Source organism: Podarcis pityusensis, assembly GCF_964106645.2.
Source record: "Podarcis pityusensis genome assembly, chromosome: 16".
Classification (NCBI taxonomy): domain Eukaryota; kingdom Metazoa; phylum Chordata; class Lepidosauria; order Squamata; family Lacertidae; genus Podarcis; species Podarcis pityusensis.
Window position 1 is genome coordinate 38,889,743 of NC_138041.1, and position 19,567 is coordinate 38,909,309.

Genomic DNA, 19,567 nt, shown 5'->3' on the forward strand with positions numbered 1-19,567 from the left:
GGAGTATGCAAATACACTGATCGTTATTAAAGTTACGCTTTGTTTGCTGCTCAGTATCTTTAATGAGCAGGTTTCCATGACAGCTAGATCAGAGGCTCAGCAAGGGCAGCACGCAAGGCAGAGTAGCGTTGTGCTTATTGTCCCTGCCACCTAACACAACCAGGCCTTTCCAGCCTTTGAAATACTATTGGGAGATGGGATGAAAATTGGGGGCTTGCACCTCTGGATAGTAGGAGGGAGGGGTTGTTCATCTGCACAACATCTGAAAAGCAAATATGAAGACTTAGGATTATAGCAGCCTTAAAGTACCACAACTATTTCCAAACTGGCTCCGAATGCTAGGTCTCTCAGCGAGGGAGGAGTGGAAGGAATAGGGAAAGATATACAAAGAGCCCTGGTGGATCAGATCACAATGAAGCACTTCTTCACGCAGAGGTAGCGGTGGCCATAATAATAATAATAATAATAATAATAATAATATAAATAATAAAAATAAAAATAAAAATTTATTTATATCCCGCTCTCCTCAGCCGAAGCTGGGCTCAGGGTGGCTAACAACAATAAAATAGTGCAACATTCTAAAAGCATTATAAAAATTAATTAAAATCAAATTGATGGCAACCATAAGCTAAAGTTCTGTAAAGATTGCCAAAGGAGGGAGTCAGGCTGTGCCCTGACCAAAGGCCTGGTGGAACAGCTCCGTCTTGCAGGCCCTGCGGAAAGATGTCAAGTCCTGCAGGGCCCTAGTCTCTTGTGACAGAGCGTTCCACCAGATCGGAGCCACAGCCGAAAAAGCCCTGCCTCTAGTTGAGGCCAGCCTAACCTCTCTGTGGCCCAGGACCTTCAGGATGTTTTTATTTGAAGACCGTAAGTTCCTCTGTGGGAGAGGCGGTCCCGTAGGTACGAGGGTCCTAGGCTGTACAGGCCGTATCTAGATGGCTTTAAAAGAATAATGGACACAGTTACAACTATGGTTTTCTATTCTCCTTTTATTGATCAGTGCATCTTTTTACAGCTGTATTTTCAAAAACCAATAAAAACATATATCATAAAAGAAGATTGGGTGAATTCAGGGCTATTGATGGCTAACAGCCAAGGTGGCTACACTCTGCCTTCCGCTGAACTGCTTCTGAAAACCAGTTGCTTGAAATCCCAGAAGGGGCAAGTGCTCTTACGCTTGAATCCTGCTTGCGGGTTTCTACAGGCGTCTGGCTGGCCACTGTGAGAACAGGATGTGGCAGGGACAATAAGCACAATGCTGGACTGGCCACTGGCCTGATCCAGCACGCTCTCCTAGTGTAAGTTCAGCTAGCTCCATCCCTGTTTTCCGACCGGATGCTGCCTGGAAGCGCACAAGCGGGGCACAAAAGCCCTCTCCTGCTGTGGCTCCTTGGCAACTGGCCTTCCCTGGCACACAGCCTCCAAAGACAAACAGAGCAGGCAACGCTTCCCTGTGTAGACGAATTTGCTGTTACAGCACCACAGGACACCCCAAAGCTCACTTCGAAAGTCCCCAGCTGAAGGCATACTAGGCAAAGCATTGCATACAAGTCAAGTAGAACACACAAAAGGGGCACTTATATCCAACTAAACTCAAATAAAATCCAAATGAAGTGAGTCAACATGGTGCAGTGGAGGAGTGTTGGATTAGGACCTTGGAGGCCAGGGTTCAAATTGCCACTTAGACAAGCCATGAAGCTCACGGGGTGAATCTGTCTGTCTGTCTGTCTGTGTGTACACACCTAACTTACCTTTCAGTGTTGTTGTGGTAATACAATGCTGGGGGAATAACTATGTACAGTCATACCTCGGGTTACAGACACTTCAGGTTGCGCGATTTCGGGTTGCACACCGCGCCGAACCCGGAAGTACTGGAACTGGTTACTTCCAGGTTTCAGCGCTTACGCAGAAGTGCCAAATTGCGACCCACGCATGCACACATGCGGCGTTGCGGGTTGCGAACTTCCCGCACGGATCACGTTCACAACCCGAGTGTCCACTGTATATAGCTCCTTGGAGGAGAGGTGGGATATAAATGTGAAACCAAAAAAAGTATTTGCTGGTGAATGTAAATATGACATCAAATCTAATGTGTACCTTAAATTTTTGCAACATAATTTAGCCGAAAAAAGTGAGCATTAGATTCAAGTAAATATGGTAAATAGGATCTGGGCATTAACCTTCTCATTTGGATAACGATTTGTCCCTTCTTAAACTTTGCATCAGTATCAAAGCTAACAGCCACTTATTCCTCCATGAACACAATCCAGACGCTTGGCCGGTTCTTTAGCAATGTGTTACCCAGGTCCAAGCATCTTGTGCCAGCCCCACTCTCCTTGCCAGCCGGCAACAGCTTCCGAGATGCCAATGTGTCCGCCCACCCTGCTCTCCCAAGCCAACCCAGGGAAAGGAAGTGACTCAGAAACAGCTTGGAACCACAGTGGTGATGCAGTCACGAAGCAAGGATGTAATTGCTTTGTTTTCAAAACTAAACTGGTATTTCTGGTTCGCAGGTGGCAAACGCATTTAGCCTTCCTGATTGCAAATAAAAGAAAAGGATACTTCCTTCAACGTGACCTCATTTCCTTTCTGATCACCAACTCAAAGTTCAACAGAAAGAATGAGGGTGTAAATAAGTCTGTTTTGTCTTGCTGTTTTTAAAAATTTCCCGCAGTGCCATTCAAACTTTTCCAAGCTGATCCACACCATACTTTTAAAGCCTGGACAGCTCAGTTGGTTGGAGCACAATGCCAATAATGCCAAGGTTGCAGGTTCGATCCCCGTCTGGGACAGCTGTATATTCCTGCATTGCAGGGGGTTTGGACTAGATGATCCTCAGGGTCCCTTCCAACTCTACAATTCTATGATTCTATAATCCTGGGATCCTTCGGTTGCTAAGGGTGCCGGGAACTGTATCTATGAGGTGGAAAACTATAGTTCCCATGATTCTTTGGCAGAAGTCATATCCTTTAAATCTGTCTGGGGTGTGCTTTAAATGTATGGTGTGGATCTGCCCAAAGCCAGACCAGGCCTCACCACAGCTTTCAGTCAGCCTGAGCAGCTACAAGCGAATGCTAGTTCTGGACACTTGTCCATCTAGTTGCCTGCTGTCCAATTCTCATGCCAGTGGCTCTCCCAAGAGGGACCCTTTCTCAGAACTGGAGATCCTTTTAGCTGGAGGCAGCAGGGACGGAACAGGGGACCTTTTGCGTGCAACGCCTGTCCTCAGCAGCTGAGCTGCAGCCCCAAACGCAGGAGGGGGAACGTGAGGCACTCCAGCTCTTGCTGAACTACAACTTGGCTCAGCGATCTTGCAAGGCTACCCACAAGAATTGGCAAGGCCATCCCTGGTGCTCCCTTTCGTGAATATATCTGTTGAAGAGAAATCTGACCGTTGTAGTTCCCACTTTCATCAGCTTTGTGGCTACTGGGGGGTGTATTAACTGGCCTGTTGGTGTCATTTAAGGTTTCATTTTCTGGATGCATTTTAACTGAATCAACAATAATTGGTCATTACTGAACTGTTCATTTGGTGTTGTAAATTGTATTATAATTTTAATTGTGTGCATTGTGGTTATTGTGGCATTGTTTTGGTCTGTTATTTCATTGTAAACTGCTCCGAGTATAAACTTGGAGAAAATGTGGTAAATAAATTAGCAAGAGCAGCTCCCACCAGCCCCTTTAGCCAGCATGGCCAATGGTCAGGGACATCTGGATCCCCACTTCTGGTTTAAAAAGTCAATTTGTGTCTCCCCGCCCCCCACAACACCCAGCCTTCCTGCCGTTAAAACAGGTACAATTAAGACTGACTAGACCTGCAATTATGGAAAACCTAGTTGTGTGTGCACATTAAGCGACAGGCACAGGGGTGAAGGAGAACCAATGAGCAATGCTTAGCTCATAGATACCATTTCCAAATAACGAAACATTGCACAACGTTTGTGGACTAAGAAGCTTGCAAAGAGTACAGAGGTTAACTCACGTGCTGAGTTACATTCTTCAGCAGCTGCGAGTTCTAGTCTTCAGCAGGTTGTACTAGTTACAAGCACCGGAAACTGCCTCAAACTGAGTCAGACCATTAGTCCATTGGGGCCCAATACCGTCTGCTGTGACTGGCAGTCTCCAGGGTAACTCTGGCAGACAGCAGCCACCCAATCTAGGCTGAATTCATAGTTTTTAAAATTATTATTATAACTTTTCTGAAGCTTTGCCATTCCAGCACTAAACCATCTAACGTAAAAACCACGAGAATCACAGATTTCAGTATGCATCAATGAAAGCCTATAGTCCTCATGGTCACAGTGGGGAGAACCAACAACAGAGATGAATAAGGGAGCAAACAGGTTTGTTTTTAGCTTAGAGGTAAAGGGACCCCCGACCATTAGGCCCAGTTGTGACCGACTCTGGGGTTGCGGTGCTCATCTCGCTTTATTGGCCGAGGGAGCCGGCGTACAGCTTCCGGGTCATGTGGCCAGCCTGATTAAGCCGCTTCTGGCGAACCAGAGCAGTGCACGGAAACGCCGTTTACCTTCCCGCCAGAGCGGTACCTATTTATCTACTTGCACTTTGACATGCTTTCGAACTGCTAAGTTGGCAGGAGCAGGGACCAAGAAACAGGAGCTCACCCCATCGCGGGGATTTGAACCGCCGACCTTCTGATCGGCAAGTCCTAGGCTCTGTGGTTTAACCCACAGCGCCACCTGTGTCCCTCCGTTTTTAGCTTAGGCTTTCCAAATAATGCTGCTGGTGTGACAAAAATAATTGCTTGGGCCAGTTTTGGTTTGAGTTGAAAGCTATGGAACCAGCCAGAGGACCTTCTCAGTAGTGGTGCCCTCCCTGTGGAACGCCCTCGCATCAGATGTTGAGGAGATAAATAACTATACAACTTTTAGAAGTCATCTAAAGGCAACCCTTTATCAGGAAGTTTTTAATGTTTGATGTTTTATTATGTTTTTATATGTGATGGAAGCCACCCAGAGTGGCTGGGAAAACCCAGCCGGGTGGGCAGAGTAGTATTAGTATTATTACAGATTATTATTAGTAGTGGTGGTTAGACCTCGTCCCCTCAAATTTGCCTGTAACTTGTGCTCCACCTCTGATGTTGGCACCAGGTTCTTCTCTCTCAGCCTGTCCCTGTTCCATGGTAGGTATTTTACTAGCCATGGAGGATGAGCTCACAGGTTAGGGATCTTACATGTCAACCCTACTAGCCAAAGCAGCCTACCAGTTCAGTAATCAGTTTTCTCCACACTTCTTTTGGCCTTGTAATGAGGGGAAGCAGGTAGGAGCTGCAGCACTCATAGGGACAAATCTGCTCCTGGGATTCCCACTGCTATCCCTTGCATGCTCTGTTTTACATAATTTGCTTAATTTATATCCTGCTCCACTGCATTTTAAAATTGTGCATTTTGCTGGGGAGGCCAAGCTCAGCAGCAGAGTGCATGCTTTGCATGCAGAAGACCCAGATTCAACCTCTGGCATCTCAAAATATGGCTGGGAAAGATTCTCCTCTAATGCCCTAGAGAGGGGGTCAAATCTATCACTCTTCTGATGTCATAAAGGCATCAAATGACTATCTTGTCCAAGGTGGCCCAAGGAGAGTAGGGGGGATAGTCCTGAGAAGGATTGACCTCTCTGCCCATAAGATGACGATGAGCAGAGAGTTCAATCCTGCTTTCTGCTCAGTTTGAGTACGCAGGAAACTTGCTTGCATACCCAAATCAAGCAGGACTGAAATACCTGTGTGTTGGCAGGGAGCTGTTGTTGTTATACATTTATTTGTACTCAAGCTTTTTCTTTGATAGTGACTCAATGTGGCTTATGGATAAAAGTCCATCAGGAATCCACCATTCATTTTAATAGACCTTTTCCAGGAAAGCTTCCAGCCAGATTGTGCCTGAAGCTTATAAACTGCCGATTACTCTTACGTCCATAAAATCCATACAACATCTTTTAATATGTTGCTGGGACAAAAACAGCTGAGATTTCCTCATCTCCAGCCAGGGTTATGAACTGCAATAGCAGTCAGGTCAGTGGGAGGGCAGGGATTTGCCCGAATTGTGCTTTGGGCGTGTGGCAAACAAACCGCCATCTCAGCATTCTTTGCAGCCAGGGCTGCTGTTTCTGTAACCTTCAGAGGGCTTTCTCAGCTGGGAGAGATTCCACTTCTTTTCTCCCTTCTTAGCACACTGCCATAAAACTTTCTAATCCCTTCTCCGCAAACACTGGAGGCATGTTTGTAGTAGCAGATAAACTGGGTTGGGATGAAGGAGATTGTCCACTGTATTACGACTCCTAAATCTTCTCCGCATTTCAAAACCGGAGGGGGACAGGCAGACAAGGCAGGGTAGTTATTCGCAGGGAGACAAGGACTGTATACATCCGCGCAGGGTGGGGCAAATCTCTCCATTTAGATTTCTCTACGTTCCTTATGTTTCCTGTCTTGAGGTTCAGTTCTCCACATTTTCACATCAGTTTGAAAACATACATATTTTTAAATCCTCAGGAGAAATTTGCTGATGAATTTTCATAACATGCAAGTTTTGGTATGCCTTTTCTCCTAATATAATGCATACTTGTATGTTATTTTCAGTGGTATATGTTTGTTGGTACAAACTGTGTCCTAGTACAATGGTACCTCGGGTTAAGAACTTAATTCGTTCTGGAGCTCCATTCTTAACCTGAAACTGTTCTTAACCCGAGGTACCACTTTAGCTAATGGGGCCTCCCACTGCCACTGCACTGCTGGTGCGCAATTTCTGTTCTCATCCTGAAGCTAAGTTCTTAACCCAAGGTACTATTTCTGGGTTAGCGGAGTCTGTAATCTGAAGCGTATGTAACCCGAGGTACCACTGTATATGCATTTTGATACACATTCCTTGGGTGCAGAACAGCACTGAAAAATTCAGAGAAGAGCAGATTTTGAAAGGTGCCTGCATTTCAGTTCCTGTATTGTTCTGAAAACAGCATATAAGGTAGGTTCACGTTTAAATGAGAAGTGAATCAAACCCCTCTTCCCTACTTCCAAGTGAATAGGTATTTAAGGAAACAGTTACCAATTGGCAACACATATCCCCCTCTGCCCACTGCTTCCATTACTCAAATCTAGCAACTACCTTGGACTTCAGTTAATAAACCCCACAGGCAGAAGATCTTCCCAGAGAAACCCAAATCTTCCAGACTCACATGGGTATTTTAAAATGCTAATTGTAACAGATGAATAAATCCAGATTTGCTCAGCGGGGATGGATTCATTCTAAGAAGCAATTAAGAACAGAATATTTGATCCTCGCGACCCTCCGCAGGCCGTTATTGCCCCAAAGCACCCTGCATATGCCCTCACACCCCAATTCCCCCAGCTTCCTTACAGCCTATAAGCATTCAGCTTCTTCTTCATCTCTCTGCTGCTCCCTGGTCAGCAACTACAGGGACTCAGTAGAGAAAACACATTTTGAACGTGGAAAGTTCTAGGTCACTCCAGCTCAAGCCGATTTGCTCACGAGAGGGCTGAGAAAGATGCATGTGTGGTTGAGATCTTGCAGAACCCCTGGACGTGGGGGGTCATCAGTTTTGGGCTAGTAAGACGGACCAGTTGTCTGTCTTGATAGCTGCCTTGACTGCCATGTGTGCTCATTCTCAGAGAACCACTTCAACAATGGAGTTGGGCTGAAAGACCAAGGCCTCAACTTCCAATTTCCATAGGGGCACCCTCAGGTGGCTGTTGCCACAGATGCCACTATATTGGCAACTCTCTTTCACCTCTCAGGTATCAACAAAGGGGTGACGTGGTGGGCCACATCTAGAACAGGTGACTTCAGTTGCTGACCAATACTATATTTTTTTAAGTCCATCTTTCTCCTGGCCTTACAGGCACGCCATATTCCTTAGTTTTCTCTTTGAGCACCCTGTCCCTTCCATCTCTAGGCCCCATGCAAGGTTTTCACCCTGCCAGATGAATGCTCTGCTTCCTTTGCAGCAGCTGCACTGATTTTAATCTTCCTGTCAAAATCATCCTCCTTAAATGTTTGTTTGTAAAGATTTCGTGACATGATGGCAATTTACTCAGTGACTAAATGGGGCTCAAAGGTGGCAGACGAAAGCAGCACATTTTAAACTTTAAATATCTACTGTTATCACCAGAGGCCCAAAGCTGTAAGCATAGGTCAGCAAAATCACCCCCTCATTTTCTTCGCTCTGATCTTCTCCTCTTACCTTTGTTCCTGTGTATACACTCATCTTCCGCTCTTTGATTCCTAGGATCCTGGTGTCTGATGGCCCTCCTTCTTTTGTCCTTCTCTGACATCAGAGCAGGTCAGCAAATCATTACCAGGACTTCATCACCACCCAGAACCATAATGTAGCTTCAACAGACAACCTCCTTGACATCCAGAACTACCACTCTGAAAGCTATAGGGCTGTGGACAATTTGCTATTTGAATAACTTGCATCATTTGCATATCATTTGCACAGACAGGCCCATCAACAGCGGCTCGAGATCAGCCATATCTCACACACCCACATCCCTGAGTCCCAGTGCAGAGGAACAGGGTTCCATTTCTCACTCAGCCATGAAGCTAACTTGGGAACCTTAAGCCAATGACTGGCCTGTTTTGTAAAAAGGTATATACATATAAAAAAAGGTTTGTACAGAGCACCAAACTATGTTTTTGCAAACCGTGGCTTAGCATTAAGTGAGAACCTAACCCAGCTGGTTTGCAAACCTCAGTTAACCAGAGTTTAGAGGTACGAACCTGAACCTCCTATATAAATAACCGTCACCACCCAAAAGCAGCCGAGCCATGGCTGAAGAGTGGATCTCCCTGGCTTATGTCTGCTTTAATGGGGGAAGGGTTAATGAAATGAGGTTTAAGTGACTGACTGCCAGGAGTCCCAGGCTTAACAAATGCTTATTAACTATGGTTAGCATTAAACATGGCTTAGTGTTCTGTGGAAACTAGGCCTGTCTCTCTCGACCTATCCTACCTCACAGGGTTGTTGCAAAGATTCTAAGGGCATAGAAAGAACTAATTAGGTTCCCTTGAACTCACTGAGGAAAAGGTAGACTATAAAAGCAATAAATAACTGGGTAAGAGTTGGTTTTTTGCCCAGAGGTTTATGCATGAAATATAAATTATTCTCATCTCCTAAAAAGAGGGCAGCCAATTTGTTACAAAGAAAGCAGCTAATTAAAAAAAAGTGTATGTAAATTGATTTTTTAAAAAATGCAAAACACCTGTGCCACCCAACTGCTCAAAGCAAGGCTATAGGGTTCAATAAGTACACCGCTTAACTGGGCCCCAATGACAGAACCTTCGACAAACTCTTCACCTCTCCAGTCTTGGAGAATGCCAAACTGGAATCAAGACCAGACGAACTAGGAAGCAAGAGAGGTTTCTGGGACCATAACATATGTGAGAAAGGGAAAGAGAAACTGCACAACAAATGGAAAAGAAACACCCAGGAAGGAAAACGTGTTTCCAGTGTTCATTTTTGACAACTGAAGATGGGAGTTTCAAGGAAGACACACACGCACACTTCCTGACATTTGCCCACAAAGACTCTCACTATTTCTCCTCGACGCTCAGAAACACACACTGAAACACACACACACACACACACACACACGTACAGGCACAGAGTCAACACAGGCTGTTCACTGAGTACCTGTGGCGTACAGGTGCGCTGCAGTGAAAAATTGCTGGGCTGTCAAAGCACCCTCCCTATCCTTCCAAGGGAGGATTTTCCAAGATACCTTGAGGCAATAAACACAGCGCATTTCACACCCAAAAAGCACTGGTGTTCCCTGCCTGGAAATGGACGTAAATGACCTTCCTTGAAAGTCAGTGGCTGTAAGTTTAAGAAGAGACATTGGAGCGTCTGGAGACCCTCTAACCCTCCAGACTTTGTTGGATTCCAGCTCCCATCAGCCCCTGCCAGGCCCAGCAGGGCCAATATAGCAAGGAATGATGGGAGTTGCTTCCAACAGTTTCTAAGGAGGAAATAAAAGTGTTTCGACTCTGCTGTGAGAAAAGGTGGGGCAGAGCTCAACAGCCCCTCAGCCTTTGCTTTCTGCACCCTCAAAACTGCTGCCAGTCCCAGAGGTATGTCCTGCTGCCAGGGTTGAAGCAATGGCCCATTTGTCAAAACAAAAAAATATTACAATTTGGAAGACAAATTGACTTTTTTATTTTATTTATTTTTATTGGATTTAATTTGATATATTAATTGGACGTTCTTATTGGAAAATTAATAAACGCTTTAAAAAAGAAAGAAAAAGCAATGGTCCATTTCTGTATATGGAACTGAGAGTGCAAGAGGGGAAGAGAGAAAAGGGTTGCCATCTTGCCTGGTGACTTGAACCTGTTGCTTTGAGATGCCATCTGCCTCAGAGGGGCCTTCCTTCATTCTATGTGTTTGAGGAAAGGCTGTCTTAGGTGAAGGCAAGGGACTCTGCACATGCTCAGAGGCACTCCACTGTACTTTATTTCACACCTGTTTCCTTAAAGTTGGGGCATGGGAAAAGATCTAGACCAGCAGAAAAGGCTCCAGATTGGGGAAGCAGGTTCATTGTGGCATGGTAATATGGAAAAGATATGGCATGTTGGAAGCTTTTGTGGAATACGGGTCATTTCATCAGGTTCCTGCACAGGCTGCACAAACTTCTGCCTCAATAAATATGTTCCTCTTCAAGACCGCACAGGTAACTGACAAAACATTATTGGTTTGTTTGTTTGTTTGTTTTCAGAAAAACTAAGCAACTTCTGCCTATGATAGAAACAGGACCAGATGTTTGTCTCTAGGAAAAGCCACACACAAAAAAGTGTACACAGGATAACCTACACAGAATCAGCCCTACAAACCCTGAAACAATAGACAAATTCTCGTTACCCAAACCGTATATAAATCCATATTGTTTATCCCAGTAGTATATACAGTGGTACCTCGGGTTAAGTACTTAATTCGTTCCGGAGGTCCGTACTTAACCTGAAACTGTTCTTAACCTGAAGCACCACTTTAGCTAATGGGGCCTCCTGCTGCTGCCGCACCGCTGCCACGCGATTTCTGTTCTCATTCTGAAGCAAAGTTCTTAACCTGAAGCACTATTTCTGGGTTAGCGGAGTCTGTAACCTGAAGCGTATGTAACCCGAGGTACCACTGTATGTAAGAACATACACACATCCACAGATACATGCAAAATTCAATTACAGGGTAGGAGAGAGATTGTGCACATTCCTGATCTACACATGCACAGAACATCAAAAAGGCCATACAGGGCAATACAGGCAACGAAGGAAGCCATGGGAATCTCACACAGACAAGGACTCAGGCCCCAGACATTATTTTAATTGTCAGGCTCTGTCGGAAGAAACACCAGCATTTCTGAGCATCTGCAGAGTGCCTTGTTTCCCCTCTCACCACCACCGAAACAAACACTAGTCACATACCCAGTCAGAATCAGGGGAAAGGAATTCCGGTTCACAGGGTATGGCTTGTAGGAACCCCAGAACCTACTCTAAAGTTGAGAAGCTGCACCCCGGCCTCAAACACGATAGCCCAAGAATGCCAAAGAGAAATGTAGAGGCTGAAGCTATTAGTAATATCCCCAGACACACCAAAAAAAAAACAGGCCAGGCCAGAGGCAAAGTACTACAAATGGAGGGAAAGTCAAAATCACAACTCAAGTTTGTGTTTGTTCCACTCACCATCCCCCTTTAAAAAAGAAAAGTGTCATTCTTGGAAATTATAAATCTAGCCTCCCACCTCAAACCATCAGGGTTGCATGTCCTGGACGATACACACACGGATAAGACAAACACAGAACCGATTAACACATTGCTGCGCAAGGGGACACCCCAATCCTCAGCAGAGGAAGACACACACCAATGCTTTTCTGCCACAAGAGAGACTTAATCTCTGGGTTGTGGGTTCAAGCCCCAGATTGGGCAAAAGACTCCTGCATCGCAGCGGGTTGGACTAGATGACCCTTGTGGCTCCTTCCAACTCCATGGTTCGACGATTGAACTATTCTATATTTCAAAAAGCAAGCCGCTGAGGGGCATGGAGACTGCAGGTGGGCTGAGGTGGATGACAATCACAAACCTACATTTGGGGGTCATGATAGACAGTCTCTTGCTCCCTCTCGGAAACTCCTGTCTGCAAGTATCACTCAATCCCCAATACATTCTTTAGAGAGCACCCTTTATTCAGCCTTATGTATACCCAAAACACATGCTGTTCCAACCAATACCTCCTCACACTATTTTTTAAACGTGTGCATCTGTTAATTTTTAAGTTTCAAAAACTCACAGTCATGCAGAACAACAATGAATGCCCCTCAATTTTTATTTTGACTCCTCAGAAGCATTTCCCCCCTTACAACATCAAAGACATGCGAAAATTGCTCTCCTTTCTCCTCCTTGTAACCAAGAGGGCTACAACATTATTATGATTAATTAACACCGTATGTTTCAATGAATAGCCTCTCAATTTTCCTTTTGCCACCTCAGAAGAAAAAAATAATTTTCTTGCCCTCCTCCCAGGATGTGGGAGACTTGTTTCTCTTTCCTCTCCCTACCACGAGGACTGCAACCTTAATAATAATAATAATTTTAAATGAAATCTGGGATTCCGGCTATTCTTAGGATTCCCTCCCTGCTCCCTTCCTTCTCTCTCACCTAGTTCTGATCAAGGTGATCCCCCCCCCCCGCGCGCGCTCTGCCTTTCTCCTGCCCCCTCCCTCCCCACCTTCCGTGCATGTTTCAAATCCTGTGCATAGTCGTAACAAATCGACCTCAAATCCTATACAGGGACACCCCCGCAGTGCACGGATCTTCTCCATCCCCCCCCCCACACACACCGGGTGCCTTCAATATTTGAGAAGCAGGAGGGGTGTTTCCTATTGACAAGACTCTCCCCCCCCCCCGCTAAGGAAGAAGTCGTGTGTGTCAAGATAAAGGATCCATTTCACTGGGTGGCGGCGCGAGGGGGGCAGCCGTGCAGGAAGCAGGACGGATCCTGCACAGGGTCAAGTGGGGGAGGGGAGAGAGAGAGAGGTGCATGCATGCAACGGGGGGTGTCTCTCTTCTCGCCCCCACTCAAATAACATGCACGCGCCGTCTCACAAACACACACTCTGCACCCCCTTTTCGATGCAACCTCCAGGTCTGCCATGCAGTTCCACCCCCCCCCCCAGGGCACAAACACGCCCCCCACCCGGCCACCCCCCCCCCAAAAAAAGCAGCCCCAGGAAATCCCTTGCCTGGTTCTTGTCGAACTGCTCCCTCTCCGCCTCCAGGCTGTGCCCCCCTCGGCGGCTCAGCACCCGCGCCGGCACGTTCTTGATGGTGTTCATGGTGCCAGGCGGCAGGAAGCTTCCTGGGCCCGGGCTGGCAGCAGCTGCTGCTCTCGGCGACCCCGCTCCCTTCCTCGCCCGCCGGACGAGCAGCAGCAGCAGCAGCAGCAGCAGCAGCAACTCCGGCTCGGCCTGCGAGACTCCGCCGGATTATTCCCGGGGTGGGGAATGCCAAGGCGCACTCGCACCACGCCGCCCCCTGCTGGCCGGACGGAGAACTGCCGCCGCCGCCGCCGCCGCCGCCGCTCCGCCTCTTCCCTCCTCCCTCCTCGAGGCGCTCCTTCTGGCCGAGAGCAGCAGCCGGCCATTCACAAGGCCGAGCGGGCCACGCCCCCGGACCGAGCGGCAGCCAATCCGCGCCCTCCCCTCGCCGCCGAGCCCCGCCCCCCGGGCTGCCAGGAGGCGCCTCCTTGCAAAAGGCTCGCCTGGCGCAGCGGCGCCGCCTCGGAAGCTGCCTCATCGCGAAGGAAGGCGGACAAACCTGGCGCGCAGGTTTCTTCCTGGAGACCAGGTGGGGCGGCTGCCTCTGGCGGCGGGATCCGGCCCGGCCTGCAAGGAACGCAGGGCATGTAGATCTTGATACCCACCCGCTCCTGTTTTTAAAAGTTTATATACATATATAATCATTAAAGTTGTGACCATTTCTAATCCAGATCATTGTCTGCTTGAGTTTATTAATACATTTTACATTTAGCCACTGCCAGGGTGGGGTGACAGCACTGCAACTGGGCCTGCAATAAACTAACTAACTTTGTGCTGAGTTCCCCCACCTTTTTTCCAGAAAAGCACATGGAAATGCAGCTTACCTTCCCGCCAGAGCAATACCTATTTATCTACTTGCACTTTGACATGCTTTCAAACTGCTAGGTTGGCAGGAGCAGGGACCGAGCAACAGGAGCTCACCCTGACGCGGGGTTTCGAACCACCAACCTTCTGATCGGCAAGTCCTAGGCTCAGTGGTTTAACCCACAGCGCCACCCGTGTCCCCTAGACTTGCAGTAGCCTCCCACAAAAAAACTGGAAACAACATTACTTGAGCAAGGAAAATTGGGTATGTAGAATTTCATGTTGTAGGTACTGATGTTCTGGTTCTTATATTTAATTTATAAGGATTGTATCTGATGGAGTCTTTGCCTACAGACGGGGGTGGAAAATCCCTGACGCTTTATATCCTGAACTATAACTCCCATAATCCCAGAATGTTGGCCATGGGGGCCAGGACTTGGAAGGTTTTGGCTGAACAAAAGTTCTCTAAACTAGTTCAAACATCTCCGAACTACACCTGAAATTAGTTCCCATAATTGCCAAGTGAACTAATGGTAAATTAAGTTCAGTCTGGGGTAGAACTTGGAACAATTTCTAATTCATCTTCATGGGGCCTGGACTCTTAGCTTTCATTTAAGAAAAAGTGAAGTAAACCGGACATCTATAAAGAAAGTTACACAGCAAAACAAGGGTGCAATGTCTTACAAACTCTGCATAAAACAGGTCTTTCAATGGCTATTTGCTAGAATGACAAACCCAAACATCCATATTCAGGGGTAATATATCTCTGAATATCCGGTGCTGGGGGCAAACAAGCGAAGACTGTTGCCTTTATCTGTGGACTTCCACCATGGGAAACAAAATGCTGGACAAGATGAAACTTTAATCATTTGATAGTATCTGCTTGTGTTCAAGACTAATAAAACTCTGTGGATGTATTAATTTTAGAAGTCCTGTTTACATGCCTACAGGTGTCAGTTTAATGTAATTTAATTTAATTGAGTGTAGTTAATGACCTAAAGTTTTTTTCCATTCCAGTTGAAGAAGAGCCTAGTGATATTCAAAAGCTTGCAATGTGCATGCATTAATAAGATATTATTTGGTTTCATGGCTCTATCAGACCTCCAGGGCATGAGGCCAGAAGGCAAATTAACAGCCCGCATTGTTATTTCAAAAGTTAGTCTGCCTGCCACCCGTTAGTGGGACTAAAAAACCGCTTAAGTGACTTTTTAAATACAGCCAAATCCTCTTACTTGGACCTTACTGGTTAAGCTCCTTGAGCATTTTAATGTGGGGTTTGCAAACTGTAGCTTGACAGTCACAGTCAAATTATTAATTAATATTATTATTACTTAGTTCACTGCATCCCACCCTTCACTAAGGTCTCAGGGCAGGTTACAGCATTAAAAACAATGTTAAAAACCATCTAGAACAACTTAAATCATGACCAAATCAAACAAGTTTAGGATTTGGCTGCAAATAGATATCACATAATTTACCTGCCTGGCCCTGCCCTTCCTAAAGGTGGGTTGCACACACACGAACATTGGTTGCTCGACAATATTAGAGGCAGAACTTTATTATCCAATCAAGCTCAATGGAATCTCATTCAACACATTCAGCTGCAGCGGCTAAGTAATGAGAGTGTGTACACTTGTGAAGGTGAATTTTGCCTTTGTCAGATTATCCCCTCGCAGAACCTTTGTGTCTTGTGCGTTTTCGCCTGCTGGAAATGTGTCCTTGAATTCTGATGACTCTCACTTGCCTGCGTGGAAGGCTAGAGATGGGTGTAGGACTGTGTAGACGCTAGCCTAGTGTACAAAGGTCAAAATCTGCATTTGTTGCCCCACCCACTTTTGCCTCTGGCCCCACCCATCACTGGAATGCAGCTCCTTCTGGATGGAAGCCAAGGGGACGGGTGTCCTCAAGGATTATTATGGGGCTGGGGAAAGAGCAGGCTAATTTCTGGTAACAATGTCACACAGAACATGGAGCAAGGTTGTTTTCTGCTGCTCCAGAGAGCCAGAGGGCAGGACTTGAACCAGTCAGGGCCGGCCCACCCATGAGACAAGTTGAGGCAATTGCCTCAGGCAGCAGGATCCACCAGGGCAGCAGATCCCAATGTCAGTCTCCCCCCCTCCTTGTTCCTGATGCAGACCTTTCTTGCCCCTTCTTCCCTAGCAGCGAGTGGGTACCCTAATGCCTTGGGCTGATGGCCCTGAAACCAATGGATTCCAATTACAAGAAAGGATATTCCAACTAAACATTAGGAATAGCTTTCTGAGCGCAAGAGCTGTTGGACCGTGGAACACACAACTTCAGGTGGTGGACTCTCCTTCCTTAAAAAGGTAAAGATACCCCTGCCCATACGGGCCAGTCTTGCCAGACTCTAGGGTTGTGCGCTCATCTCACTCTATAGGCCGGGAGCCAGCGCTGTCCGCAGACACTTCCGGGTCACGTGGCCAGCGTGACAAGCTGCATCTGGCGAGCCAGCGCAGCACACGGAACGCCGTTTACCTTCCCGCTAGGTAAGCGGTCCCTATTTATCTACTTGCACCCGGGGGTGCTTTCGAACTGCTAGGTTGGCAGGCGCTGGGACCGAGCGACAGGAGCGCACCCCGCCACGGGGATTCGAACCGCCGACTATGCGATCGGCAAGTCTTAGGCGCTGAGGTTTTACCCACAGCGCCACCCGCGTCCCTTGGAGGTTTCTAAATGGGGTTAGACCAGGTTCTATACACACTAGAAAATTGCTCTCTCAAGAAAAGAAAAAGCAGCAAATCTGGGGGTTGTGGTTCATTTGGGGTAGGGGAGGCGGCCCCACTGTGAACACCCATAGGCCTAAGAGATAGTATCGGCACTATGGCTTCTTTCTTGTTCTCTCCTCTGCTCACTGCACCACACTGCCAATTTAAAGGAAATTAATAAGAGATACAAACACACCTAACTTGATGGTATGTTTATAACTATTTTTGCAAAAATGAGTATTTTACACACACAGTGAACTTTAGCAGATGGCATTTGATGAAATGCAAATGAAAAATTCATCTGCTGAGGGTTTTCCCATGTTGCTCTCCTTTTGTAGATGGGAGGGTGCAGCCTTTAAGATTTCATTAATTAGATTCTCACCTCACTTTTGTGTTCTGTAAGATGGTCCAGAAATCATTTTAATAAACTGTTAAAAGCGTTTGATCATGTCACTCTGCCCAGCTATTTCTGGCCAAAAGAACAGCAGTAATTCCAAACCTAATCCCAAACCGAACTACACTTTCTCCATCAAGCTTTCCAAGCTGGGGGTGGAAAACCAGTCCCAAATATTCCAGCAGTAATTTACCAGCAAAGTACTGTATTTCTAAAATGGTAGTTAGTGAGTCTGAATGTACCTTGTAAGGCTGTCTGCCCCTACAGAGATCTGTAGGATCACTTAGCTAATTCGGTGAAATTGTACTCATGCCACTGCAAACCTACAGAATACTATAGGGCAGTGACCTCAAAATGGGCGTTTTCAGTCAATCCTCCATGGGCTGTGGAATGCCCTAAGCCATACGTGAAGCAGCAACCATCAGTTGCTCTAGGAGCCTTGTAAATACTGTACATGTATTTTGGAATTTTGTCTTTGGCACAAACTTTAGGCTGTTTTAGGAGATGAGGGTTCAGTATGTCCAACTGAACCAAGTGCACTTTTCCCCTCTTCCTTCCCATCACATCCCCTCCCTCTATTGTCTCGTTTCAGATTTTCGATTATGCTCTTTGTGGCAGGGCAGGGCCTATCTAATCCCGCTATGTAAATGCTGTGCGCATTGATGGTGCAGGATAAACAGTAGCAGTGGCAGCAAAACTCATTTCAACAGTGTACATTTTGCCCAAATATTGATATTATTACTGTTTATTACTTTTTGCTTAGCTGTTAAAAGAAAGGGCGGTGCCTATTCTGCTTTTCCTTGCTTCCCTTTGCTAATGCAATTGCTAGCACTGGCCCTGGATCTTTAATCACCAGCTTCGTTCTGCTGCAGAAACGATTGAATATATTTGATCCATCTCTGTTCTGCCACTCTATTCTACCGCCTTCTTGTGTCTTGACCCTCTAATTAAACACAAGACAGGGAGCGGGGGAAGCCTACACACCCAAGCTGAAGGCAGGCAGGAATTAATGGGAGCTTTGTTTTCCTCGAATAACAGTAGAGAATGTGAACACAAGGCAGGCAGCCTTACCCTCATTTACTGCCTTTCCCAGAACACACCCTCACTCTAAGCCAGCTGAAGCACATCGCAGGACACATTTGGGACACCTCTGACAAAAATTTGAAAGCAAACTCACGCAAAGTCCACGCAAGAATGACAGTGTGAGCCGCAGGTAGGGATGCAGAATTTTGGTTTTTCTCAGTCTCTCATTTCTCCAGTCTTTTCAGTACACAACATTTCTATTATCAGTTTGCAAAAAACCAAAAGTCCTATTGAAAATTCACCAGCCTTTCAATGCATATTTTTCCTAATATACACATTTCTGCAAGCAATTTCCCGTAACAAAATGTTCTTTTGTGTTATTTTCATGAATGCAGACATTCCCCTAACATAAACGTGACGTTATTGGGTTGAAGAACTGCATCACAAAATTTGGAGAAGTGCATAATTCGAAGCACAGCTGCGTTTGGGTCTGCATATTGTTTTGCAAAGTGGGGATTAGGTACGTTCACATTAAAATGCAAACTGTACCAGATTTCTCCCATATCACTATCCTCACCTGTAGTGCGACATGCACAGAACTAAAATGTATTTGGCTGGCAAACAGCTCTCAAGGCTTCTAGTTCCAACTTGAAAGCTACTGTTTGAGTGACTGGGCTACAGAGCAGGTGGCGAAAGAAGCACGACCGCTGCATCTCGATGGGAAAAGACCTAATTGCCTGGCATTAGTCAGCACCCGGAATTGCTGGCCACATTTCACCTGGAAAAGACCAATGCCGCTCAAACTCTGCTGGAGGTAGGACTCCTGGAATACATGGGCCCCAAATGGTTATCATCAGGGGTTTTATCAGATGGTGAAACTCAGTTCCGGCATCTCTCAGGTGGGCACCATTGCCATTCTAAGAGAATGAGAGAGGTGTTCATGGTGAGCTTTGGCACCTGTTTTTCTAGAAAAATAGCACTGGTTATCACAGAACTGTAGAGTTGGAAGGAATCCTAAAGGCCATCTAGTGTAGCCCCCTGTAATGCAATAATCTCAAAAACATGACAGGTATCCATTCAGCTCTGCTAAAAAACCTCCAAGGAAGGAGAGTCCATCACCTCCCCTTCTGTCAAGAGATAGTTCCACATCCCCTCCTCCACGCAGGTGAGCCTTGCCATGTGACTGTCCACTTCCATCAATTTCTGCTGTTCCTGGCAGGTGGAGGTGCCCACATCCCAATTCCTTCTGCCAACATTATTGACTTGAGTATGTGAAAACAAGGCGGC

The 19,567-nt window shown here is 46.4% G+C and overlaps 1 protein-coding gene across 2 annotated transcripts in view; it reads right to left on the reverse strand.

Annotated features, from left to right (window-relative positions):
- The window catches only part of HIP1R (huntingtin interacting protein 1 related), a 70,665-nt gene extending 57,230 nt beyond the window's left edge, over positions 1-13,435 (reverse strand). The window contains exon 1 of one of the 2 annotated variants that reach the window (XM_080985423.1): positions 13,259-13,435. In XM_080985423.1, the coding sequence (XP_080841549.1) occupies positions 13,259-13,351 (93 nt within the window). In that variant the 5' untranslated portion in view covers positions 13,352-13,435. Of the gene's footprint in view, positions 1-8,211; positions 8,405-13,258 lie in introns of those variants that run through there. The other variant, XM_080985425.1, reaches the window with a different exon arrangement.
- Positions 13,436-19,567: the final 6,132 nt, after the last annotated feature.